The 24,517-nt window shown below is 39.2% G+C and overlaps 3 protein-coding genes and 1 long non-coding RNA gene across 9 annotated transcripts in view; 2 read left to right on the forward strand and 2 right to left on the reverse strand.

Annotated features, from left to right (window-relative positions):
• Positions 1-24,517, forward strand: part of FAM237A (family with sequence similarity 237 member A) — a 269,849-nt gene that overhangs the window by 27,182 nt on the left and 218,150 nt on the right. The gene's annotated exons all lie outside the window — the stretch shown is intronic.
• On the reverse strand, positions 5,294-12,631 carry MDH1B (malate dehydrogenase 1B). Of its 3 annotated transcripts, none has more exons than XM_068196163.1 (9): positions 12,505-12,631; positions 11,682-11,794; positions 10,632-10,763; positions 10,340-10,482; positions 9,158-9,660; positions 8,076-8,217; positions 6,963-7,126; positions 6,149-6,288; positions 5,294-5,453 (listed from the first exon to the last, which is right to left on the reverse strand). In XM_068196163.1, exons 1-9 carry the CDS (start codon positions 12,524-12,526, stop codon positions 5,397-5,399), a joined length of 1,416 nt encoding a protein of 471 aa, XP_068052264.1. In that variant the 5' UTR covers positions 12,527-12,631; the 3' UTR covers positions 5,294-5,396. The 3 variants fall into 3 exon arrangements, with proteins under 3 accessions (XP_068052264.1, XP_068052263.1, XP_068052262.1); XM_068196162.1 differs by having other exon boundaries at positions 10,632-10,766; XM_068196161.1 differs by lacking the exon at positions 12,505-12,631 and having other exon boundaries at positions 10,632-10,766; positions 11,682-12,015.
• FASTKD2 (FAST kinase domains 2) lies at positions 12,576-23,278 on the forward strand. Of its 2 annotated transcripts, none has more exons than XM_068196158.1 (12): positions 12,576-12,679; positions 13,297-14,058; positions 14,464-14,567; positions 16,003-16,111; positions 17,462-17,585; positions 18,708-18,847; positions 19,139-19,311; positions 19,698-19,861; positions 20,365-20,583; positions 21,445-21,529; positions 22,556-22,670; positions 23,131-23,278. In XM_068196158.1, the coding sequence occupies exons 2-12, from the start codon at positions 13,405-13,407 to the stop codon at positions 23,248-23,250; spliced, it is 2,007 nt and encodes a 668-aa protein (XP_068052259.1). In that variant the 5' UTR covers positions 12,576-12,679; positions 13,297-13,404; the 3' UTR covers positions 23,251-23,278. The 2 variants fall into 2 exon arrangements, with proteins under 2 accessions (XP_068052259.1, XP_068052260.1); XM_068196159.1 differs by lacking the exon at positions 12,576-12,679 and adding an exon at positions 13,127-13,150.
• Positions 15,485-16,095, reverse strand: LOC137477278 (uncharacterized). The gene is made up of 2 exons (XR_011000915.1): positions 15,955-16,095; positions 15,485-15,619 (listed from the first exon to the last, which is right to left on the reverse strand). It is a non-coding gene; the product is annotated as an uncharacterized lncRNA (long non-coding RNA).

Below are 24,517 nucleotides of genomic sequence, written 5' to 3' on the forward strand. Positions count from 1 at the left end.
CTCCCTGTTCAGTGTGCCGGGGGGACGCTTTGCTCTCTCTCTTCCCCAGCTCTCGTGGCCGGTGCTCTCTCAGCCCCTCTCTCCCCCTCTCCCTCAGAAACCATGCTGCCTGCCGGGGGTAGGACCCCCAATAAACCCTCATCCAATGAGCACCTCAGAAGCCGCGTGGAGTCTCCTTGCCTGCCTGCTGCTATCAGCGAACTCACAGCCTAGGGGGGTCCCCCTCCCCAAAACGCCGCTACAAATTACCTGTAGTAACTACCTTTCAGCTAAGACCGCAGTTGCGAAACACTAGGTATAATGGATTTAAGTCACACAAGATTCCAAAGGCCACCTATATGGCATATTGTGCAGAACAAAGGGAAAGTTTGCTAAAATAAATAAAAATTAAATAGTTGTAAATTATCTAAAACTTAAATAATAAATATGGTGTTAAATCTGAACTTAAACAAATGGTCATTTCTTACATTTTTTGAGGTAGAATCATTGATCATTTTTCATAAACATGACAGAATACTGGCCATTTATGAAGCATATTCAATGATCTAAAATTATTGAGTCTACCATAAATATGCTCCTTCACCATTTTAACTGGTGAAAGCTGCAACTTTGTGTTTCAGTCCCTATATTTCAGTCATTACCTAAATGTAGATATTTAAAATACTGAGATACAGATTTGCTTTAATAGTCTTTTTCATTCAAGATTATAATGCCACAGTTTTTACTGCAGTCCTTCTTTGAAAAAAATACCACTGTGTTTCTTTTCCACTATTCTATTTTCTTTCTTACTAAGGGTTACTTACTGAAAAACTACAGCTCTGCCCAGCATTTACACAGGCACATAAATTTGCCTACAGATATATATTCATATGCAATATATATGAAAATATGATACAACTGTTCCTAAAATAGCTGCAGTAGTAGGAGCCTCTGCATAACTTGACAGAAAAGTTCATGTACAGAAATCAGTGAAAGAAGACACAGAGCAATGAATTAAACATAAGTGTTTGGTGAAAGCTACATGTAGCAGTCTAGAAGGTAGACTTACAAATACACAGCTTGCCTCCTTTATTTTCTCTGTACCAGAAGTACATAAAATAAAGAAAGTGGATGGGATGAATGTAAAAATATCCAGGTTAAACTCACTTAAATTAGAACTCATTAGAATTTGCTCACTCAAGTAAGAACACATCCACTGACTTAATGAGTTATACAGCATGGATACTCTATGAGTGCTTGATCTGTAAGATGACCAGATCTCTGTCCAGTACAACACGATTAACATTTAAATTATCCATGTGGAAAAACACTCTATAGTCTTGTACTAGGGCATTCATAGTCTCAAAGTCAACCATGTGTTTCTGTGTTTTACCAAACAGGTCATTATTGTACAACATCATATCTATGAACCCTCCTTCCAAAAAGTTACAGAAGACATTATTAATGTATGTACAGTATACATTTTCATATACAAAACTCTGTGAACAGTCCAGATCTTGACTGTGGTAGGAGTGCCTGGGTGAAACAAAGAGAATCTACTTTAGTGTTGGCACATGAACACAATGTGAAAGTAGAAGCAGTATCTGCTGCCCATGAAATCTGAAGTAACTTTACCCATTGATACACTATTTTACCCCGTGTGTTATATTTCAGTTACTTGTGTGCTTTAATAGTGAAAAACACTTAAAAAAATAAACAAAAAATTAAAATCATGTACAAATGTTCAGGAAATAAATTGTTACAGTTAACAGTCCTGGTCCCATTAACATGAATACTCTTATGTGCAGAACAAAGGCAGCTTTTTTCTTGACTCTTAGTGGAATGCAAAAGAAAAGTCACACTTGATTATTTATATGTACTTTGTTTGATTTACAGGTTCTCAGAATATGTACTTTAGCAAATAAAATGCATTTTGAAGCATGCTACATAATTAAAGTACAGAGAAAGATGAGCCACGGTGAAGTAAGGCAGAAACCTCCCAGCAGATCAATCAACTTGATCACAGAGACTTTTCTTTTGAAATCAGACAACATATGATCAACATCTTAAATATGCATAAAAGAACCTACAATTACTTTTGTTTCCTTTGAAGGGTGAAGACATTCTGTGTTTTATTCAAAGGCCAAAATTATTGTCTCCTCTTAAATACAGTAGCTGTGCTTACCTTCCTTTCATTACTTACTGAAGGTCCAGAAGTCAGATGACACCAGCAGAGAAGTCCAGTAGTTTTACAGCTAGTTTTAAAAGTTGACTTCCAGACACAGTTCTAAAGGTTTTGCTTTTAAATTAAAGCTGCTCACAACAAATGCCTAGCGAAGGCCTAGATCAAAGTATCAGATAATTGTCTAAGCAGTCAAAACAGAGAACACTAATTAATTAGTAATAAATATCCTGAATTATTAAAGACAAAACTTCTTTGATCTTTGTTTCAAAGCTTTTTTTTTTTTTTTGGTTGGCATGCAATATTACTAAATTGAGAGGTCTTTATTAAGCATCTCCCAGTTGCTGAGAAACTGTTGCTATAGAGACTGAAAATGAGGTAGTAGCTGACACAGTAATGCAGAAAGCACAGTGTGCTGTAACAAAGAGTTGGGGCAGCTATACAAAGAGGAAAAATAGTAAGCCCTAGTGGTAATGTCCTAGAACAAGAATTGTTCAGACCAACCACAAAGCTCTTCAGTACACCCAAATGCTAGGGTTTATGAGGAAACTATATATAACTTTTGTAAGACACATACAACTGAAAGCCCTTTTTCATAAATTTTTCAACAGTTAGCATAACACCCAGGTAGTAGGAGTCATCAATACCATGAATATCCTGCATACATAACATGACTTAGAAACTTGTGAAAAAATGTGTCCCTGAAATTGCTTATAGCTTATAGAAAACCCAAACTTACTGATGACTAAGTCAATTGCTGTTTTACAGCTGTAACCAGCTTTGAATATGTTACCATATTTTAGCTTTCCTAATATTTTTCTTTCTTTCTCTCCTAAACAAAAGCTAGGAAAAACAGCTTTTCCATTCACTTATGCTTCCATGAGGAAAGACCTGAATTTCCCTGCACACCACAAGACAAATCCAGTTAGAATAATTTAGGCTACATGAGACATCCCAAGCAGCTTTTTCTTTCTGCTCCCAGCTTCTGAGAAGAGAGGTTTTCAGCTGGTGACTCAGAAGTCAGATAAGTCTACTTATATATTGCAGGAAGAGTTATTTTCCCTCTCATCAACAGCTATGCAGTGTTGGTGCCTGAACTGCAGGTTGTTTGAACTATCTCCACAGGCAGAATAAAAGAATTCAAAGAGTAAGATTGCTAAAGCCTATTCATATAGAAGAAGCCCCAAAAGTAAATACACATTAGAGAAGCTAACTTTTCTGTCTTGGAAAAGGAATTATAAAAAAAAAAACCAGGTAGATTGTAGAGACTACTGGTAGTGTCACTCCCTGCTATTTTCTCCTGAGACATCTGCCTTCATATGTTCCTCAGAAACTCAGCCAGTCTTCTGTGCATACACTACTGGAAACTAATTCCCTGGAGATCACTTCTCATGAAATGCATGGTTCCTAACCCCTCTCTTCAAGAATTTTTACAACACCTATCTCTACAATTTCCATGTAAACTCTTCCATGAAGATACTTATAATAATATCTCAGTTCCTCTAAATGTTGCTTCTCCCATATACACTTTACATAGAACCCCACACTTCCAGATCCCTTGTGATACCCCAGCTTTCTGAGCTCCTTTCTAAGACCAGCAAGACATCCCTCCCAGTCCTGTCCTAATCAGCCAGTAACTTCTCTTGGTTTCCTCATATAAGAAGTCTACCCCTATTCAGAGCTTGAACCTCCATTTGAACAGAAATAATGAATTTATTGCAACTATATGTAACTGATTCAAAGAACAGAAGGCTTTCTATTTTGTTTTAAACATATCTGATAAAAAATTAGCAAGTACAGGAACATGTCATTAACACAATCTCCATCATTTAAGACACCAAAGATGCAAGTAAAAGTGGTTCCTCAACAATTCTGTTTAAACAAGAATTTAATTATGTTTGACTTAAACACATGACTATTCTCTTGAAACTCATTAAATAAATAAGAAAAACCTGGAAATAAAGATGAACTTGTCACTAAGGAGATGTATAAACATCTTTATCTGTTAAAAATCAATTTTGCCTAAGAAGATATTTTATTACAAAAATACTGTGGTTCAGTACTTCTGAAGAAAAAATTGGAATTACAAAACTTCTATTCTGTATGTGACAGTCCTCAAAATTTTCATATGAACATTTTAGGCATTAAACTCTGTTTTTCCAATAGTTTATTGGTCTGAAGAAATAAGTGGTTAGATGCAAATGAAATCTTAGACTCATTAAAATCAGTAGAAATTTTACTTTGGTCTACAGGTTAAAAATGTTACATTCACATTAGTTTTGAAATTTTTTTCCATCTAGAGATTTCCTGGAGTTTTTTTAATGAGGAAAATACTGCAAAAGCTACAGCAATGCTTAGACATTCTTTCTAGTTTGCTCTTTTGGGCAATGGAAAGCTTATTTAATATGGGAATTTCCAGCATTTTCTTCTCCATACAACTCTAGCTAAAGTGACCCAGTAGGCAAGGTTTCCATTTCAGTGAAAAAAAAGCAAAACATGAGCTATTTTTGCTAGCCTCCTAAAATACTTCCACAGGCAAGGAGATCATGCAGGGCACTTTGGGAATACTTGGACACCTGATACTGATGTCACGAGAGAAGGCCACAACTAAGCACATTGCTGCTAGCAGTGGGAAGGCCTCTGCTTAGCATTTAACGCTGACACAAGAGGAACAGGACAGCTCTGCAGAACAGCAGTGCCATACTGTACAGAGCAGGAGGGAAGGACATTTATCTAATTGGGAATTCCCTGTCTGGGTTAAACAAGGTCATGGTTAGCCAAATAATTAAATTCTGCATTCATCAAGAATATCTTACTGTGTCTTTAGTCCTTTCCCAAAAAACAAGCAAGACTAACCAAAAGGCTTTGTGCTCAGTAGAGGCTCTGGGCATCTGAATCTGAATACTTTCCCCATTCTTCAGCCCATCCTTAATGGCAAACAACAGCTCATAGTAAGGAATAGGCTGATATAAAAGTACTGGAAAGAATCTGAAGGAAGGGAGAAAGAAAACAAACTAGGGAAGAGGTTTGTAGGGAAGAAAATTAGAAAGAAATTGTGAGAACATTGGAAAACTGCAGGAATTTCACAACCTGGAAATAGAGAAAAAGCAAAAAAACAAAACTAAAACATGCTTTAGTGTTCATCTGTTCTTATTTTGATGAATGAGGACAGAACTTGAAAAGCAAAATAATAGGAAAAGCAGCAGAGAAACACTTGGGAGAAGATGTGGAGTTTTTATTCTGCTTCATATGGATGCATTTCGTTTATTTCCTTTAGTGCAATGAGCTTTTCCTAAATGGAAGAAAAAGCATATTTTAATACCACCCAATCTTTTAATTTCCTCTAATTTCTAGCACAAACTTAAAATATGCTAAAACAAAGTAATTATTACACATTACTAGTATGACTGAAGATCACAAAACCTGATTAAAGCTGAAATGTAGAGTTTGGGACCAGTCTTTTTAAATATTTCAATAGTACAAATAAATTCTTTTTGTCTCACTATGTGACAAGAAGTTCATTATGAAGATAGTGCTCAGTGATTTTGTATTTTCTGAAAAATCCCTAATTCTAGTAAGGTCTGATCTTCATTCATGCAAAGTCACAGCCATAAAAATGCCAAAAGATATGTCTTCTAGCATAGAAATATTCTGAATACCATAAGAGCAAAATCAACATAGATTGTAGAAACATTAAATGAAAGGCAATATTTCCGTTTTGCACAAAGCCTGCAGGACTTTGGAGTGCAAATTCTACACGTACATAGGTTAACTTATTTTGTCATCTCCTTTTGGGCAGGTGAACAGTTGTCTGTTCATTTCAATACAAAAATACTACCTTACACTTATAAATACCAGGTCTTTACAGTGCACAAATGCAGATGTGCAGTTTGTACATCTAACACTTAAAGGTCTGTGCTCAAAGCTGTATCATAACGTTCCCATAGGTGGCAGAATGGGCATACACGAGACTCAAGAAACCCTCACCTGAACCAGCTCGTGGGATAAGCGCCCTAGAACTTTTTGGGTCGTTTCATTAATTTCTAATTCTGTCATGACTTCCCAGTTACCATTCTGGAACCTCACTGGCATAGAGAAGACAATTCCTTCAGGAATGCAAAACTGACCTGAAGAAGAGGGGGGAAAATGACAAAACACATTATTTCTGATTACATCCAGTTTCCTTATAAGAATTTTTAAGCACTGGAAGGTGCTATAAGGTTTCTCCAGAGCCTTTTCTTCTCCAGGCTGAACAACCTCAACTCTCTCAGCCTGTTTTCATAAGAGAGGCGTTCATCCCTGTGATCATTTTGTGTGGCCTTCCTCTGGACCATCTCCAACAGGTGTCTTTCCTGTGTTGTAATAACACAATTGTGTATTGGTTGTACATCTTAAAAAAGGGGAAAACTATTGATTTCATAAGGGTTAAATGGCTGCTGTGAAAAATTCTACTCATTGGTTTACATAACTACACAAGAAGAACACACTTTCATAGCCTAGAATCTCAAACTATAAAGAGTTCTTGCACAAAACACATACATCAGAAAGGCATTTAAACTAAAAGACTAAGAGATCATCTGCAAAAAGACAGTATTAACCTAAGAGATGCCTGTAAAAAGTGAGCATTATCACTAGATCTGGAAGTTCTTATGATGAAACAAACTCTTAGTCTCACATGATCTGTTTTACAAGATTTTATTAAATGAAAAATATTGATTAAAAAATAACGTTATAGATGGGGGAAAGCTATTATATGCAGAGCAAAGCTATAAGAGAACATGTGAAACAAAACCAGCTTTACCTTCACTAAGTATTCCCACAGAAATTATCTCCTGAGAAGGAGAGCCGTGGTACCAGTACCGCAGTACCGTGGCTACCGCATGAGCAGGTAACATTCCTGTACAACGGGACACCCGGGAACTCAGCGTACTCTGTGCAGACAGGAGCTCTGAATGGATCCATTCACTACCAACAAAAAATGGAGAAAAAAGGCGTGAAAAACTAAGATGACTGCAGGAAGTGTAGCTTCCTAGAGAATAAAAGAACTAAACTCAAGGAAAGAAAATAGTCAAAACTTACTCAAACTTCACTGCTGAAAGCAAGGCATTTTTACAGACAGATTAAAAAAATGGTCTAAAAGAGTGACTTAAAAAGTAACAAGTCCTACTTTCCTATGAAACTTAGGTCTTTGCTCAAGTCATAACCTCTATTATTATTGTAATTTATATTTTTATGTAATTTATATATTACTGTCTTCTGTAAGAACCCAGCCATGAACCAGTCTGCCTGTGTGAGGCTCAGTACAAGCCTAGAAATGTCTGCTTTCCAGTAAATGCTAAGTCTAGAGCAGAGTGGGAGCTCCAGATAGCCAGGCCTGGGTGTATGTAACATCTGTTGCTCTCTCACTGCACCCACCCTTTCTCTGCTACTGTTCTTTCCACAGGAAGCTATCTCGCTTCTAGGTATCCTTTTCACACATATTACCAAATCATCTGTTTTGGGAAACTGACAATATTAGTACGCTCAGGCCTATTCCATGTAATTCAAGTTCAGCTACCTGCTTAATACTACTTCAAAGCTCCTTCATGCAAACTAGACATCTAAATCACTACCTGGACTTCCACCAGTTCTTATAAACTGCTCATGATATAAGAGAAACCCACTTAAAATGTAGGAAAAATATAGTTTTAAACAGAGTTGGCAGAAGAATGCAACAGCACAGAACTAGGAACTACCCAACTTCTTTTGCAGATGGAGTACCTCAGCTTGTGTTTTCCTTTATGTACAGTACCCATCAGTAAAGACAAATCTTGACAACAAAAACCCTTCTTGATGTTTTATTACACAATTCAGATAAGCATGGATTAAAAGCAGTTATTTAATTTCACCTGAAAGAAATAAATCTGTACTGTACCTATCATAAATCATATTCAACAAAGGACGTTGAAAATTAGGAGGGCCCCGAATAGCACAGTCATATCCATAAAGTTTTGCATGTGACAAATCAATGTAGTTAGACCCAGTAATATTGCCCCAAACAATCACATCTTTAACTCCTGTAACAAAGGAAAGTAAAAAGACAAATACTTTCAGAAAAATGGGCATCATAAATCATTTTCAAAATGAATTATTTAAATCTGTGCCCTGCCTTGCTAGCAGAAATTATTTGATCTGAAAAATGCAACCAAGCTCTCCCCAACATATGAAACCTCATCACAAGCTGAAAATAAGCTTTATATCATGTTACTGTAAATAATAGACAAAATCTAGTAAATATTTAACTCTTAAAACAGTAACAAATCATATTGCAAACATACAGATACAGTCTTTTTAAAATCCTCTAAAAACAAATATATAACCAGTAAAAACAATCATTAAAAAAAAAACCTACCTGCTTTGGTGCAAAAGGATTTTCTCAAATAACCTGCTGATAGACTGTTCAGTCTATTAACTGGCTTTGCTGTTTTATTAGGTTCTACTATATCTAGACTTGTCATCATTGACCAGTTCTAGCTATGCAACACTTACGGAATCCTGATGCTAAGCAGATTGTCAGAGTACCCTTTTGCTATGCAGTGCAAAACTGTGCAAATATAATGAAGCTATAACAAGTGACCTGAAAATGAAAGTTAATTAACCTCAAAATAATACTACAACACAGTTCTATTTTACTCTCATTATCTGCACAGCAGTATGTTGTCATGTTTATTCACAGCTCCAAAACAAGATTACACTACAGAGTGCAAATGCAATCTTGAAGTTCTAGTTCCCAATCTGCAAAACAATTGTCTTCCTTTGCATATTTCCAGGATGAAATACACACCATAATGGCAGGGCTGTGTCTCAGAGCAAGCAAAGACTCTGGCATTCTGCACAGCCAAGAAATTTAGTGGGTGCACCGCTGTGCATTTCTGCATGCACATCAGCTATGTTCTGGAATTAAATATATACCCTCGAAGGTGCGCTGAATTCCCCAAACGCTACATCAACATTCACCTGCTGTGTTCATATTCAGCTTCCTGGCCAGCATGGCTTTAGCTGCACTTTCCCAGGATGTCGAAATGGCAATGATATTTTCAGGCCTAATGGATGGGCCATATGTCCTTAACATTGTTGCCTTAAGATTTGCAAAGGTTTTTCCAGATGAAATGACTTTGACCTGACTCTTGGCATTCTTCTCAATCAAGGGAGCATACACTTGGCAAATCTCACTCACTTCTCTGATGTAGTTCTCAAGGGATTGGACTTCAAGGTTTAAGAGGACATCATCAAGAACAATGACAATATCGGCATCAATAAAGGCCTGATCTATTTTTGTGTGCTCTGAAATACTGCGGAGAAGTGGGAATGCCATATCTTCAGCTTCCATTACAATACTGCAAAGAATTTCCTTAAACTGCTCAGTGTCAAGCAAATGGATACTGATTTCTGTGGTCATCCCAAACACTTCTCCATTTGCCAACAGCGGGATCAGATGATAACAGATTGGAACTGATGCACTGGTAAGAGAGGATGTAGAAAAGTTACAGTTAACAATGAACCACTGCTTGTTTGGAAGTATTATATAAACACAAACGTGTTTATTTTGTACTTGATTACATTTAAAGATACCATTAGCTTGTATCTTTTACTGCTCTTTTTGTCATTTTAACAGGTTAAGAATTAAAAGAGTTAGGTCCTCCTTTCATTTCAGAAGCCTTTCCCGTCCTGTGCACTTCAGTCAATGCCACCACTTAAAATTTATGTCTTCATAGAACCACAATTTTTTAAAGGTGCTCTATTAGGACTACTAGAAATACAGGAATTTCTATAAGTAAAGACCTACTCTTTACCTACTCCAATATTTCCAACAACATTTAATGCAAGATAGTTGCACTACAAAATTTCTAGCTTATTTTGTAAATACTTTCTTTTCCCTAAACTGATCTGAGATCTAAATGATACCTGTTCATACCAGTCATTTGAACTGGTGTAAAACATAAAAAAACCATAAATTATTTCTAAGTTTATACTAAATGCTAATTTAAATACTAATAGTGAGGGTGCAGAACCAAGTCAAATAATGAAATTACAGGGATTTGTGATTAACTTCAGATAGTTGCACCTTTTATATGTGATAGGAAAAAATGCATTCTTCTGAATAGAATAAAAGTTCACAGATACTCTCTTCACTCTCACCTGGTAATCCAGATCTGCATAGGCTTGATAAGACTTTTAATCTCTTCATCCTCTTTTAAAATTTCAAGATGTGCCTGCAGGTTCTCCTCAGCAATGTCTAACATTTCCTCACTCAGCATCATTGAAGTGATGCCATAATATTGCTAAGAACAAAAAGGATGATCTCTAAGCAAATGGCAGTCCAAACTCATCAAGGTAACATTAACAATAGCTTTATTTTATGTTTGAAGGAGGAAAAAGGAAGAACAATGTTGTAAAACATGGGCTTACAGTATTAAAGGCAGCTTATTACCTGAGCATGTTCCAGAAAATCATTAAGTCCTCCCAGAAGCTGACCCTTCCCTCCACGGTCCAACAGTTCTCTCCAAATGATAGGACACTGTCTGTGCTCCCATCCATTTATTTCACAAATGTCTTGAAGCCACTGCTGATGCAAACATCCCCACCAGATGTTTTAATACATCACATTTGATAATATTTAAACATTACAACTACAAGCATTCTTAGAATTTCCTCTCAATATATAATTACAAGGTGCTTCAGAATTAAAGTACCAGTGGGTATAAAATGTGGGAATAACATAAATCAAGGTATGGTGATACACTGGGATAGCTCACCTCAAGGTCTTGATTTCACTTAGTTGTCTTAGTGGTACAGAAGACAGCAATGTTGTGAGGCAGAGAGCAATCTGAGGATTCTTACTCAGCCACAGAAGGTAAGTAAGGTGAAGAGGTTAATTGCTTTTCACTTAACTGTTCAAGTGGTGGAGGTGTAAAGCAAAATACACGAGGTAATAAATACCATAGTACTGTCTATCTCATGGAGTAAGACTGCAGTTTTTTTCAGAGCCTTATAGGCAGCATGTCTACAGCGTAAGTACTCAGGCCCATCCACACTGTAAACAAATATGTGATATTTAATTTCATACTTCCACACTAATTCAAAACTCTTGTATGCCACAAAGGCTCTTGACAAGTAACAACCCTGAAGGTATATGTAATCACAGTGAGATTTACAGGCTGAACAGCCATTTATACTTTAAAAAATACCCCAGAAAATCAAGCAAGCAAGCAAAACCACCTTGAACTTTTTATTGACATAATATAGCTTGAGGCTGGTCCACACTTTGTGCCCATCTTCTGTGGTAAAACAGAGATGTCAGTTGCTCAAAACATTGTAACCTTTCCTCTGGCTGGCTCTCACAGCCAGAGCTGCTTCTGCAGCACCTCTATCTGCACAGCAAACCACTAATATAAGAGAAGAAACATTCTGCAGATAAGTACATTTCTTAGTTTGCAGAGCGCTGGGGCACCTACCAGAGACTTGACTTACAATCTCTTACCTCCCACTTGTCAGGGTGTACAGTAATCTTGTGAACTCTGAAGTTGGGCAAGTTAGTCTGGAGATAGTCAGCCAGGAGTTCAGCCTTGCCATAGTAAGGGCAGTTTGCCTTACCTGTGAACATAACAACAGCAGCACAATTGGATGATTTTGTCATTCACTGATAAGGGCTTAAAAGACCAAACATTGTTTAATGTGAGCCAGCTAAGGAAGAGTAATTCTGCCGGTGAAAAAGACTCCCGAGCCAGCGTCCAAGGGGCCGAGGAGGCCACTCCTGGGGGGACAGCAGCAGAGATGCTGACACCTCACCGACGGGATGAGGGGGAACGCTGACCCGGGAGCGCCTGAGGCTGCGCGCCGTGCGGACACGGCTCCCGGAGAGCCGCAAAGACGGGCACGGGGCTGAGCCCGCACACAGGGGCCATTGCTGCAAGCACGGCGGGCGGGGCAGCCCGGCTCCCGGTACAAGCTGCCGCTGCCGGGGCTGCCCCGCCGGCTCCCGGCTCCCGGTACAAGGCGCCGCTGCCGGGGCTGCCCGGCCGGCTCCCGGGTCCCGGTACAAGCTGCCGCTGCCGGGGCTGCCCCGCCGGTTCCCGGCTCCCGGTACAAGGCGCCGCTGCCGGGGCTGCCCCGCCGGCTCCCGGGTCCCTGTAGAAGCTGCCGCTGCCGGGGCTGCCCCGCCGGTTCCCGGCTCCCGGTACAAGGCGCCGCTGCCGGGGCTGCCCCGCCGGCTCCCGGGTCCCTGTAGAAGCTGCCGCTGCCGGGGCTGCCCCGCCGGCTCCCGGCTCCCGGTACAAGCTGCCGGTTCCCGGGTCCCCCCTCACCCGCCACCACGAACTTGGCCATGCGCGCGCCGCCCTCCAACGGCCGCTTTGGCGTTGCTCAGCAACGCGCCGCGCGCCGCGGCAGTTTGTCCCTCGGCCCGCGCCGTCTGTCTCGCGCGGCACGCCGGGAGCTCGCGGCGCGCCGGGCCCGGTGTCACGGCGGTGCGCGTGCGAGGTAATAGCGGCCGCGGGAGCCCCGGCCCGGCCCGGCCCGGCCCTGCCCGGCCGGCGCCATCCCCGCCGTTCCTCCCGCGTGCTCCGAGCCGCTGCGGAGCCGCCGAAAGACCTCTGTCCCTGTGTACTGTCCCGCCCTGCTGGGCAGCGCTCCCAGGGCCAGCGGGAAGTGGTCCGGAAACCCAGCGGCTTCTCCCCGGCCCCGGGAGGGCGAGCGCCCGCGGGTGTACCGGGAAGGCGGCTATCCCGTGGGATGGCAGGCAGGCTGGGACAGGCTGGCGGGTGGGATCCCATTACCCGCTGCTGAAGGTCTGCAGGGACCCTCCAGAGCCCTGTCGGGAGACGCGTGTGCCTGGGGAAACGTCCTGTAGGAAAAGCCTCTGCTTCCCGGCAGAGCCGGCACGCAGAGCAGCAAGGAGGAAGCAAGAGTTGATGCCCGGGCTGTCCTTGTGCTGAGATGTTGGACTGAAATGTAGGAGACCAAATAAAAGCAAACCGTTTTCCGGGGATCTTTTACCAAATCTTCTCCCTTCCTGTAAAAGTGTGCAGATTTGGCAATTGAAACTGTGGGGATTGAAAGTCTGGTAACTAATCCATAATTTTCAATTGTTTTTACAGATGAGTGATCTTGTGCAGTTTCTCCAGAACTGTTTCCACTGGTAGAATGTCATCAGATTCCTTACTTTGAGTTGGCGATGCAAATGTGTTCAGAAGGCATTAGCAGAAATGAATAATAAAATAAGTTATTTGTTAAATACTGTCAGATGTGTGCATAGATACAGTTCTGTGCTCACTCACAAATCTTCAGCCACAACAAGAAAACACATTTTATGGATTGGCAGATACAGGGATCCCTTAGGAAATGTGAACTTCAGGAAATTACTTTTAAGTATTTTGCCTTCTCTGCGTGGATCGTCTCTTCGATTTGTATCTCAAAAGGCAGATGTGTATAGCACAGGTGCAGAGGCTTTGGTGAGTGAGAAGGCTTCCCAGAGCTCCTTGGAAGTTGGAAAGCTGGATGATTCTGGGAGCCTCAAAGCGAAAGCGGATCACAGTGACCCCTTCTTTACCAGCCTCCGGAAATGCTCCTGTCCTTGCGATGCGCTGGACTTGGCTGCAGAGGCGGCTGTTTCCATTAAGCACTACACAAACTCTTTAACCATGGCCTGGAGGCTCTTCAAAAACCTGTCAGAAGAGCAGCAGCGCTACGAGAAGCAGCTGATCTTTGAGCACCCGGCTTTTGTGAAGTTGTGCCAGCAGCTGCTGCGCGACGCACGCAGGATGATGCGCAGGGACCTGGTGTTCAGCCTGCACGCCCTGGTGAGCCTTGGCGTGCCGCAGAACACGCTCCTGGTCCAGACCTTGGTGAGAGTGTGCCAAGTAAGTGAAAATCCTTCTCCTAAATGTTGGCTGAATTACCAGTGCATAATTCTGGGAAGCTGTGCAGCATCAGAGAGAGTTGGATTACATCCCTGGTTTAGTTTGATGTTCCATGGAAACAGTTCCCATAATTCATTTGTGTGTGCTTCTAATTTCCTTAACTTTTGGAACCACTGCCTGATTTCAGATTTAAAAGAGAGGAGAAATCTCAAAAATCATTACCCCTTCCAAATCAACTAAGTTTGACTGATGTGAGACTTTGTGGGCTTCACAGAAATAAAGCTTGTAAATTGATTTTTGAGGGGGAAAAAGAAAATGGCAGGTACAGATTAAGAGTGGTCAGTTTTTCTTTCCTGAAACTTTTACTGGTTTGAAGTAATCTGACGTTGTCAAAACTTTTAACAGGAGAAGCTCAATCAACTTGATAACCGATGTATCTCAGTTTTGGCAACTACTTTAGCAGGGATGGATAAAGACAAGAATGTGGGCGCTCTTCAAGCTGGATTACAGTGAGAAAAATATATCTTTCATGTGTCGTCCATATTTAAATGTTGTTTGAATGTATGTCTGTTAGAAATCATTAAGGGTATGTTTGCACATAAAATACATTCTGTGGTTTTAGGATTTAAATGATCACATGAGATAAGAGTTAGGTTAGACAGTGAATTTTGGCACCGTCTTTGCAGTTTCAAGGAGGAGGGCTCCCAGTGGTAAAGAGTGCTAGACTGGTCCACAGGGGATTGTGTTCTGACTGCAGCTCCACCAGTGTAGTTTTTTTGTGACATTGATCAAGTCCCTTCACATATCCATCCCTTTTTCATCTGTTTCTGTATGTAGATAGGAGGTAATGAGACTATCTTACTTAGGGACCTATTTGATTTTTTGTGATGAAAAACATTGTTTAACAGCCTGGGAATATTTTCTTGCAGTTTAATAAGTGAAAATTCAGATGAAGACTAGTTGTGTCCAGCAAGTCCTTCTGTGTAGTGATTTATCAGAATAACTTAGTTGGCTTTTTTTCTGGGCCCGTGTGATTTATGTGTGTAACCAATCTGCTCATTCCCATGAGACTGATTTTACTGAGACTATCACAACACTTGCCATGGATTAGTACTTTTGACACTGTATCATGTTCTGCTTTGAGAAAGTGGATGCAGTACTCAAAAACCAGGTTCTCCTGGAAGTGCAGGTACACAGTTCTTAAAAGTTGGTGGAAAGCAGGAGTCCTGTCTACAGTTTTCTGTCCTGATACCTGGAGCTCTGGCCCATTTGCAGGGATGAGTTTCAGACCAGTGCATTGCCTTAGAAAGTGACACTTAATATTTTTGTAGGTGTGTTTACCTGTGCAGGTATATTTAAGGGTGGTTCACACATAATAATTACAATGCCACCCACTGAGCCAGAAGAGGAGGTGCTAGGAGTGCACCTTCATCTTGTGTGGATGATCTCTGTGTTATCTCCTGTTCAGCCCACAGCACTGTTGGTTTGGTTTTCTCATTTGCATCCAGTTGTTGTCTGTGTCCATTCCTGAACACAGGAATGTGTCTGTTTCAGAACTTGCCTGCACGTCAAGGATTTAAAGATAAAAATGTGCAGTTTTCTTTTTCTGCAGAAAGGTGTTAATTCCTGCAGGCTTAACAGCACTCATATTTGCGCTGTCATATGTGCAGTCTGCTCAGGTGCCCCCGCTGTTAAGTGTATCAGCAACAACAATTCATCTATCAGGATTAACACTAAGAAAGCATTTATAATTGTTTCCATGTGTAAAATATCTGTGCTGCAGCTATGTCATGTAGACTTATGTCAGCATTTCAGAAAAAGGAAGATGGGAGAGGAGCAAGGAATTACAGCTTTCACTTGGGAGCTACAACAGTGAAGAAGAATGGCGGTACTTACCTGTTTCTGCTGAAATGAGGAGAGCTCTTGTGTGTGTTTCTCCATCAGGTTACTAGTGGAGCAGCGCATTTCAAGTATCAGAGACATCTTTATTCTGCAAAACCTGATGAAATGCCTGGGAAAAGATGCTCCAGTTTTTCTGAAAAAGAAATTAGAGGTAAAGTTAGTTGGAGGCTCATTTTTACTCCCACAAAGCCTGTGCTCTTGCATTGTTAATAAATTGTGTATGGTTCTTTGCAGACACTGAAAGAGAAAATGTAATAGCAAGGTAACTGTATTTGCTAAATGCATCAGAGTCCAGCTATATCTGTAAGAAAAACTTCTTTTGGAGGCTGGTAACAAAACTAATTGAGGCAGTAAAACAGCAGTGCCCTCACCTCTTTGGGTTGGCCACATGGTGTTTCACAGAAGTGCTTACAGGCTGTTTCCTGATTCCCTGGCCCAGCCTGTGACTGAAGATGAGGTGACAGAAAACTGGTCTGTGGTGGGGCTGTGTCCAGTAACTGTACAGCGCAGGAGGACTGGTGGGAATGAGATGCCAGAGCTCCCCAAGCTCATGGTCTTGCTTTTCTGTGTATGTCATAGGTCCCCTGGGAAATCCAATGGCTGGGAGCAGGCTGTAGGTTTTATGGCAGGGTGTACTGGGTTTTGTCCCCTGATTGAAAAACCCTTTTGAAAACCTTCTTTCAGACAGGGCCTACTGGTGTTTTCATCACGTAACTGTAGGGCTCTGACGTCAGAGGTTTTAATAGCATTTATGAAACATAAAACTGAGAGGAAAATAACATTTGCACTTGCGAACGAAAGGGAGCACTTCATTTTCTGAGCCCACAGGGTGCCATGTTTTTTACAGGGCAATTTCTTATAGATGCATTTTGTATTTAACCTCTGACATGTGTACAGTAAAAATATTGTATTTTAACAGTCAATATAATTTGTAGTTTCATTTTTACTGTCATTTATATCAAGCTAATGATGGCTTTGATAAATGAAATCTCCTTTCTGGCATCAGAGCTGACTCTCTCTGCCTCAGTCCACATTTGTAGCTGGGTGTTTGTATAGAATACTGGCCACTCACATACTGTTGAATCGCTTTGGAGGCTTATAGTTTTCCTGCACATGCAAAACCATAATTGGACTACTATGAACTTCTAAGTTAACTGTATCTGTTTTATTTCTGCTTCTTTCTTAAGAGTTGGTAGAAGATGAGCATTCCCAGTATTTGGAAATGACCTTTACTGAGGCTTTTTTCTTTTAATATAACCATATGATGGCAAATTGCTGGAAACTTGTGTAGTGACACATTTCTAGAGCACTTGACCTGCTATAATTGTGTATTAAGAAATTGACAGTAGTTATTATATGCTTTTACTGTTTTTTGCTTCTTTTTCTTTCATATAATCTGAACTAAGGACTTTGGGAAAGTTTTGGTGATAATGTCTTCACCAGAAAGCAATGATAAAATACCTGAAGAATGAAGGATTTAATAAACTCTGGTTCACTTTAGATGGCAGTTGTGAGAGAAATAGACGGTTTGACTTTTCTGAATGCGCTGCGTATGTTTTTGGTTCTTGCTGCAATGAATTATTGCTCCCTTCCAATCCTGAATCCCTGCAGTAAAAAGATCCAGGGTAAGAAAAAAATATGTTAATTAAATTTCCCTTCCTTATACCAAATTCTTCCTAATTATTGTCTCATCTCCCTTTTCTGATTTCCTTTAAAACTCAGGAAACATCTTTGTTTTACAGGATATTATAGTTATATGGAGCCATTTGACAAGCAGCAGGACAGAAAATTACTGATCAATAATAAAAGCAAATAGCTGTTGTCATCTCTGCCCTTCTTAATATTTAACTGAATTACATATTTTTCTTTAAATTTTTCTGTACACAGGATTTAAGAAAAAGAATTTAATTTTAGCAAGGAAAAGAGATTTCAAATAAAATTTTATAACAAATCTGAATTGGAAATTGGCCTCTTACATGATGGATTGGTGACTTAGTGTTATTAGTTGGTAAACTAAAGGGAAAATAGCGTTTTCTTGATTACTGGATTTAATTATTGAGTAATGCTTAATCGCCTCATGCTGTAGCCCATAAAAATATTAAATGAAAGCTAATGCTTTCACCTCTCTCTATACCTTTCCAATACATTGCTTAAGTATATGTGGTCAGTATGTGTTGATTCATGCTCAAAATACATAAGAATTTGTGTCTCAAAAAGCACGAAGGTAGCAAAATAGCATTCTTAATAGAAATTACCCAGAAGTGTTGAGGCTGCTTACACAGTTTTTATTTGTCCTGGTTGTTCATATATGTTAGGACACAATGTTTAATTGCACATCCTGCCTTCTCCCATAGGACTTTCACCACACTCAGCACACAGGCCAGGTGGCATACACAGAGGGAGCAGTGACTTTCTTCAGCAGCATTTTTTTGGTGCGTGCTGAAAATCAAAAATCCCGGAACAGAAGACATCCTGGGAACACAATCTTCTTACTTATTTTGTTAATTTGTCCCCTTTTGCTGATTAATGTATTATAGCTTGATTCTGGCTCAGTTTGGTTTCTTCTGTCTTGCAGTTTCTTAATGTGTTTTAGCTCAGTTGAGCCGTGCCTAGCTAGTCACAGTCTTCCACAGTTTCTTCATATTTTTCCCCTCCTCCATCCCTTAACTAAACTGTTGCAACAATATCTCCAACCTACAGCTCCCATTGCTTTTTATCATTTGTCCTTCTTTGATCTTCTGTTGCAGAAAATGTCCATGATGTTCCATTTCGGCAGTTAATTCTCATTCTGGAAGCTTGTCACACTCTCCAGTACCGTAATGTGAAACTGTTTTCAGCATTAGCAGACTATGTTAATTCTACTGCCTACCTTTGGGACAAAAGACAGGTAAAATTTTTGAGACCAAATAATTTATAGTGGTACTAATAGAGTATTTGATGCTTCCCTCTTACCTTTCTTCATGTTTATGCTTGATCTCTGGAGAACAAATGTTTATGAATACCAATCTGATTAAGCTGTTACATTTTTAAAATGCTGTCCTATTTATTGATAAGTAAAGAAACAAAAGTTTTGAAAAATCTGCTTTCATTAAAAATTTCTTCTATGAAATCAACAGGTAGGATCAATTTCACTGGTTTTTTTTTTTTTTTTTACTTATAAAACTATCTTTTCTTTTAGATTATGCTTTTTCTCTCTGCCTGTGAGACACTTGGTTTTCAGCCTACTGAGTTGCTGGATATTTTTGCTGAGAAGGTGACAGAAGACCCTGATTTCCTTAACTTGAAAAACCTTTTGATTGTTCTTCGAGTGTATTCACGACTCAACCATGTTCCCCGAGTCCAAAAGCATCTGTAGGTTTTCGTTTAGAGTGCCTGATAATGTTACATTGTCATTACAGAGTAATGTTTGGCAATTAGTATTTAATTTTATTTGTGAAAGAGCTCATAATCCTGTTTCATTCATCTGTAAGGTAAATTGCTGTGTCTTTTCATATTTTTTCTAAATATGATTTTTTTTCTCTAACTGAAAGACTAAACAGGTTCTAGACTGGCCAGGCTACTAAATCTATTGATAGGAAGCTGTATCCTCAAAGTAAGAATCAAACACTTTTGTGTTTGATAACACAAAATACAAGATAATAAAGATTTCTAAGTTGTACTTTTGTTAGAAATATATATATATTTTTTATGTAGCCTTATTTGTGTACTTAGATACTTTTCTTCTACTTTTGGAAAAGGTTTTTTGAGACTCTTCATAGCTGCTTGAATAAGTGCCTGCCTCAGATTTCCAACACAGAGCTGCTGAAGGCAGTGTATTCATTTAGCATCTTAGGATATCTTCCCCACCGTGCACTTGATGAGCTGCTGCAAAAGGACAGCAAGGATGAACTTATACAGCCAGGTCAGACCTTACTTTGTCATGTTCTTGTTTTAAACAGGATGTCTGCCTGTGTATGTAATTTGTTGTAATTGTGTCAGCAGATCAGAAATTAAAGAACACAAGTATGATTAATATTAAATTTGAAGTCCTCAAGACAAAGCTAATGTAGTGATGGTGATCTGAGTGATCTGGGTCTGCACTAGGGAATCAGGCTTATTGTCTTGGGCCCTATGGTGGCAACAGTTTAACAGTAGGTGTGCACTTAAACATAGGCAGTCATAACCATTGCAAACTAACTTTATTACCTGGAGTCATGAGTAAAAGTGGGATTTGGAATGCTCTCAGTTACAATGAGGTCCTTGGAATGGTTTGTAGAAGAATTTAGTTTCCACATTGCACTTTTGTACAGCTAGTAGAGTAGTCAAGTGGATTTTGCTCTGCTAGAACAGACTATAAATGATAATGAAATGAAAAATTCTCTGGGATAATATATTGCATGTAATATTTTTGGTATCCTTTTTCAGATGATCTTAAGGAACAAAACACAGTGATGCTTCGCTGTGTGAAAACATGTATGGAACTTGACAGCCCTTGTTTCACAAAGCCTGCCTTTGTGCTGACTGAGAATTTGTCCTCATTAGTATCTCTTAATCTCAGAAAGGCTCAGGAGGCACTGATAGAACTTCTGGGAGATGAGAACATGTTTCGGCAAAATGTTCGGCTGCCATACAATTACCACATTGGTATGAAGTGATATTACTGTCATATTATTTTTAATATGGATTTATAATACCCAAAATGATAAGATGGAAATAAATTCGAATAGGGTGCAAGTGATTAAAAGTTTAACACTTTGAAGATACAGTAATTTAACAAATGATGTTATTGATTGGTGAATCTACTTCTAATGATGCTTCTATTAAAGTTTTTAAGTCAATTTACTAAAATGTTTATGATTTCTTTTGTTTTCAAAGCTGCTTTGGACTTTTTTTTTTTCAGGCATCAGCAAGCAGATGTTAATTATACATAAATCCAATGTGGCCAGCTTTGACAGAGTTGACATGTTAGTACCAAATCATGTTAGAAACAAAGCCAAACAGTAGCTGTTTTTTTTTTCCCCTCTTATTCTCTATTGTTCTATTGTTTCTTCTCTGGAGTTTCTTCTCTGGTGCATTTTTTTTTTGCCAGCCACCCAGCTTACCAGTTTTTCTGTACTAGTAATAATTTTATTCATAAATATTTCTAATGAGGAATTGGATTGCAGGAAAATCCGAGTAGGCGTGACAGACTGCAACCAAGAGTCTGTCAAGAGTTTCTTTAAATGATGATTTCACTCCATGAGCATAAATCTGCAGTTTCCAGAAAAAAATTATTTTTTCCTGAGATGGGCAAGCAATAACTTTATATTCATTGCAGGGAGGGAGAGCTATCAGTAATAATTCAATTATTATAGAACAGCAATTAGAAACAGACCAGTGATGATATCTATTAACTTTTTTAAATGAGCTGTTCATTTGAAAACAATTCGAACAATTAATGGGTTCAAATGACAACATTAATTTTAACCTCTTGCAGAGTTAAAAGGTTTGTTGTTTTGTTTTCAGATTTTGAAATCAGAATGGATTCAGACAGAAAGAAGGTGCTCCCCATAGTTGCAACAGATGATCATCCTGACTCACGTGTTCAGAGGTGCTTATTTTTTTGACTGCATATGTTTTCTAGCATGCTAGTTTTATTTGCATGTATCCCATCCAGTTACTTCTTTGGTTCACTGATTTGCAGAAGCAAAGTAGGTGACTTAGTTATTATATGTGCTCACTGGAATATCCAAAAGTTGCCATGCCAGTACAGAGCTACAATTCATCCAGCTCTATGCCTTCTTCTAACAGAGGCTAACAGTTAACATTTCAGAGAAAGAGGCAGGAAACATCACAGTGATCTGATACTCCTGTAATTAATGCAGGTAGCAATTTTTTAAAAGTATTTGTCTGATTAAACATTCAGTTATTCTCTCAAGTCTCAAAAATTTGCATCTCAGTGATATGTTATGTCAGTTAATTCAGCTACTGAAATATATGAATAAAAAGGATCATGATATCCACATTTTAGGTGATTGATTTAATCTTGTGTAGAAGATTGACCTCTCAGTAACTGAAGCAGGACATACATCATTTAAGTAATGCTTAAGTAGAATTGGGTAATGCTTAACATTTACGTGCTGGATCACTGCACAGCAATGTATTTTGTACAGTTTGCTTTTTGATAAAAGGAGAGCTAGTGAATTGTGTAACAGAAACTCAGTGTTCCAAGGCATTCAGCTTTCTTCACCCTTCCAAATAGGTTATTATGACAGGAAGTGACTGATCATGAGTATCATTAGCAAGGGATCAAAGTAAATGCAGAATCTGTCAAATTAATGGAGAATGTTGAATGATCTATTTCCTTCTCATAGTGGGAAAAGTGGAGATCTAAGTACCTAATTCTGCTGTAGGTATTTTGGTAGATGCTGATACTTGTATGAAGCTCATGGAAGAAAGGAGTCTAAATTACTTAAACCTGAAGAAAGAAGAGGATAATGAAATTTGTGCAGTCCTGATACTTTGCCTACCAGAATGACACATTCTGCAGTGCTAACGGACATCATCGAATCATTGTCTTATAAATTATTATTTTGCATTTGTACAGTGAAATCCTCCCTACTTTCCTTGGTTGCAGGTTGGCTTTTCTGTTTGCTCCTGTGTCTGCCTTCTGTCTGGGCACAACACACCCCCAGGGGAGGCTGGCAACGAAGAAGCGGCATCTAAAGAAACTGGGCTATCATGTGATTCTGGTGAGAAGAGCACTGCTACTGTCTCTGTTTCAGTCCTGTTAGCAGCACAGTGATGAGTATGTTTGATAGATCACGCCTTGTTCTACAAAGCATGGAGGTTTACCAGGAATGGTGGGCTTTCTCCAGAGTGGTAATTGTATATAATTTCTAGTTAGAGGGTAATGGTGCTGTCACTAGGGAGAAAAGAGAGAGGAACTCTAAAAGACAAGCTACTACTTACCATTATCAGTAAAATATTAGTTGAGGGGAAGAAAAATCAAGCCACTAATTGCTTTGTACCTGAGAAACCTATATGTCTTTGGCTTATTTCCCTGATGTTTATAGACACAGTGATTGAAGTGAACTTGTTTTCAGAATACAACAACTTCCTGGGGCCTTCTCATTGCTGAGCACTTGTTTTGTAGGACAGGGTAATTTGGACAATAGAAATAATGTACCCTGTCCTTTTACTTTCTTACAGATCCAGAACAAGAAGTTTCAGGAAATGAAAAATGAAGATGCAATTGAGTTTTTGAAAAGAAAAATTTATTCAGAAGATACTTTCTCTTTTCCTGAAGCAACTGTGCAGGATAATAATTAAAATAAACTAAGAGTTTTGGGTCTCCTGATTTCTCTTTTTCTTGTGTAATTATTGTAAGGATTTTAAAAGAGATAAATAGTTTTATACACAGCTACCTGCTCCACCATATTACTGAGTAAGAAATGTTTGTGAAATTAACACTGCCTGCTGATAGTGGGGGCTTTCTTTTGTGAAGTGAGAGTAGATTTTCTTTAATGGAAGGAAATAATTGATCCAGAAAGCACCTCTAACATCTATTGCTGTTACAATGTCTTAGATTAATCTGTATTTTGCTTCCCCTCCTGCATGCCCCTAGTTAGATTTCTCTCTTCTCTAGAGCTGGGCCTGGGGAAAAGATGTGACTTTAACTGTTTCAAGTGCTCTTGGAACCTGGCCTATAGCTAGGCACTAGGAAGATTTCCTCTCAAGTATATAGTTCTTTATGCAGAACTATATATGGTAAATCAGTAAATAACTAAGCCTAAGTGGTATATTAAAAGATCCAGTCATGTGGAAACTTTCTGAAAAAATCAGTCTTGCTCAGTTTTTCAGAACTTTATGCCAGTAATGGTCCTGTTTGCTGTGTGCTTTTTCTTTTGAACCCTTTGCTTCACTGCTACTGTAATAGATTTTGATGCTTCCCACTGCAAGAACATAGATCTGCTGTGTCTTTATAAGCTGACTCCTTCTCTCTGTTTCTGATACAAGTAGCTCCAGAATTATTCATAGAGGTGCTGCAATACTCAGATTTGTTCATTACACCCTGCGATGCAGCTCCACTGACCTGTTATGTACTGGTGCAATTGATGATGGCAGTTCCAGAACTGCAAAGCGGCTTTGGACCTTTGATAGGAAGGAGCAGAGAGAATTGATACATCTTTTCTGTTCTTGATAACATGTAACTGATAAAATGCATTTTGTTCTGATGGAGTTGCTCAAGTTGCTAACAGCTTGCTTATTTCTGCCCTGTAATCAGATCTTCATTCAAAATTTTGCTGTAGCACAGTCACAGGCCCATGGGCATGAAGGGAAAGCAGGGAAACAGCAATTCTTGTTACAGTGACTGTGTGCTACCTAACCGTGGTGCCCTTGCTTCACTTGCTAAGCTACAAGCACTGTGTTCTTTGTCTTTCTGAAGTAGCATGGACACATGGTTAAGGTACTACAATGATGATATAAAAAAGGTATTACAGTAATGAGATAATGTGGAAAGAAACAGTATGCTTAGAAAACTTCACTGCCCAACTTTTTGTGGAACATGTATATAGAATATAGTGCATATTTATAA

The sequence above is a fragment of the Anomalospiza imberbis genome, chromosome 7 (genome assembly GCF_031753505.1).
Source record: "Anomalospiza imberbis isolate Cuckoo-Finch-1a 21T00152 chromosome 7, ASM3175350v1, whole genome shotgun sequence".
Classification (NCBI taxonomy): domain Eukaryota; kingdom Metazoa; phylum Chordata; class Aves; order Passeriformes; family Viduidae; genus Anomalospiza; species Anomalospiza imberbis.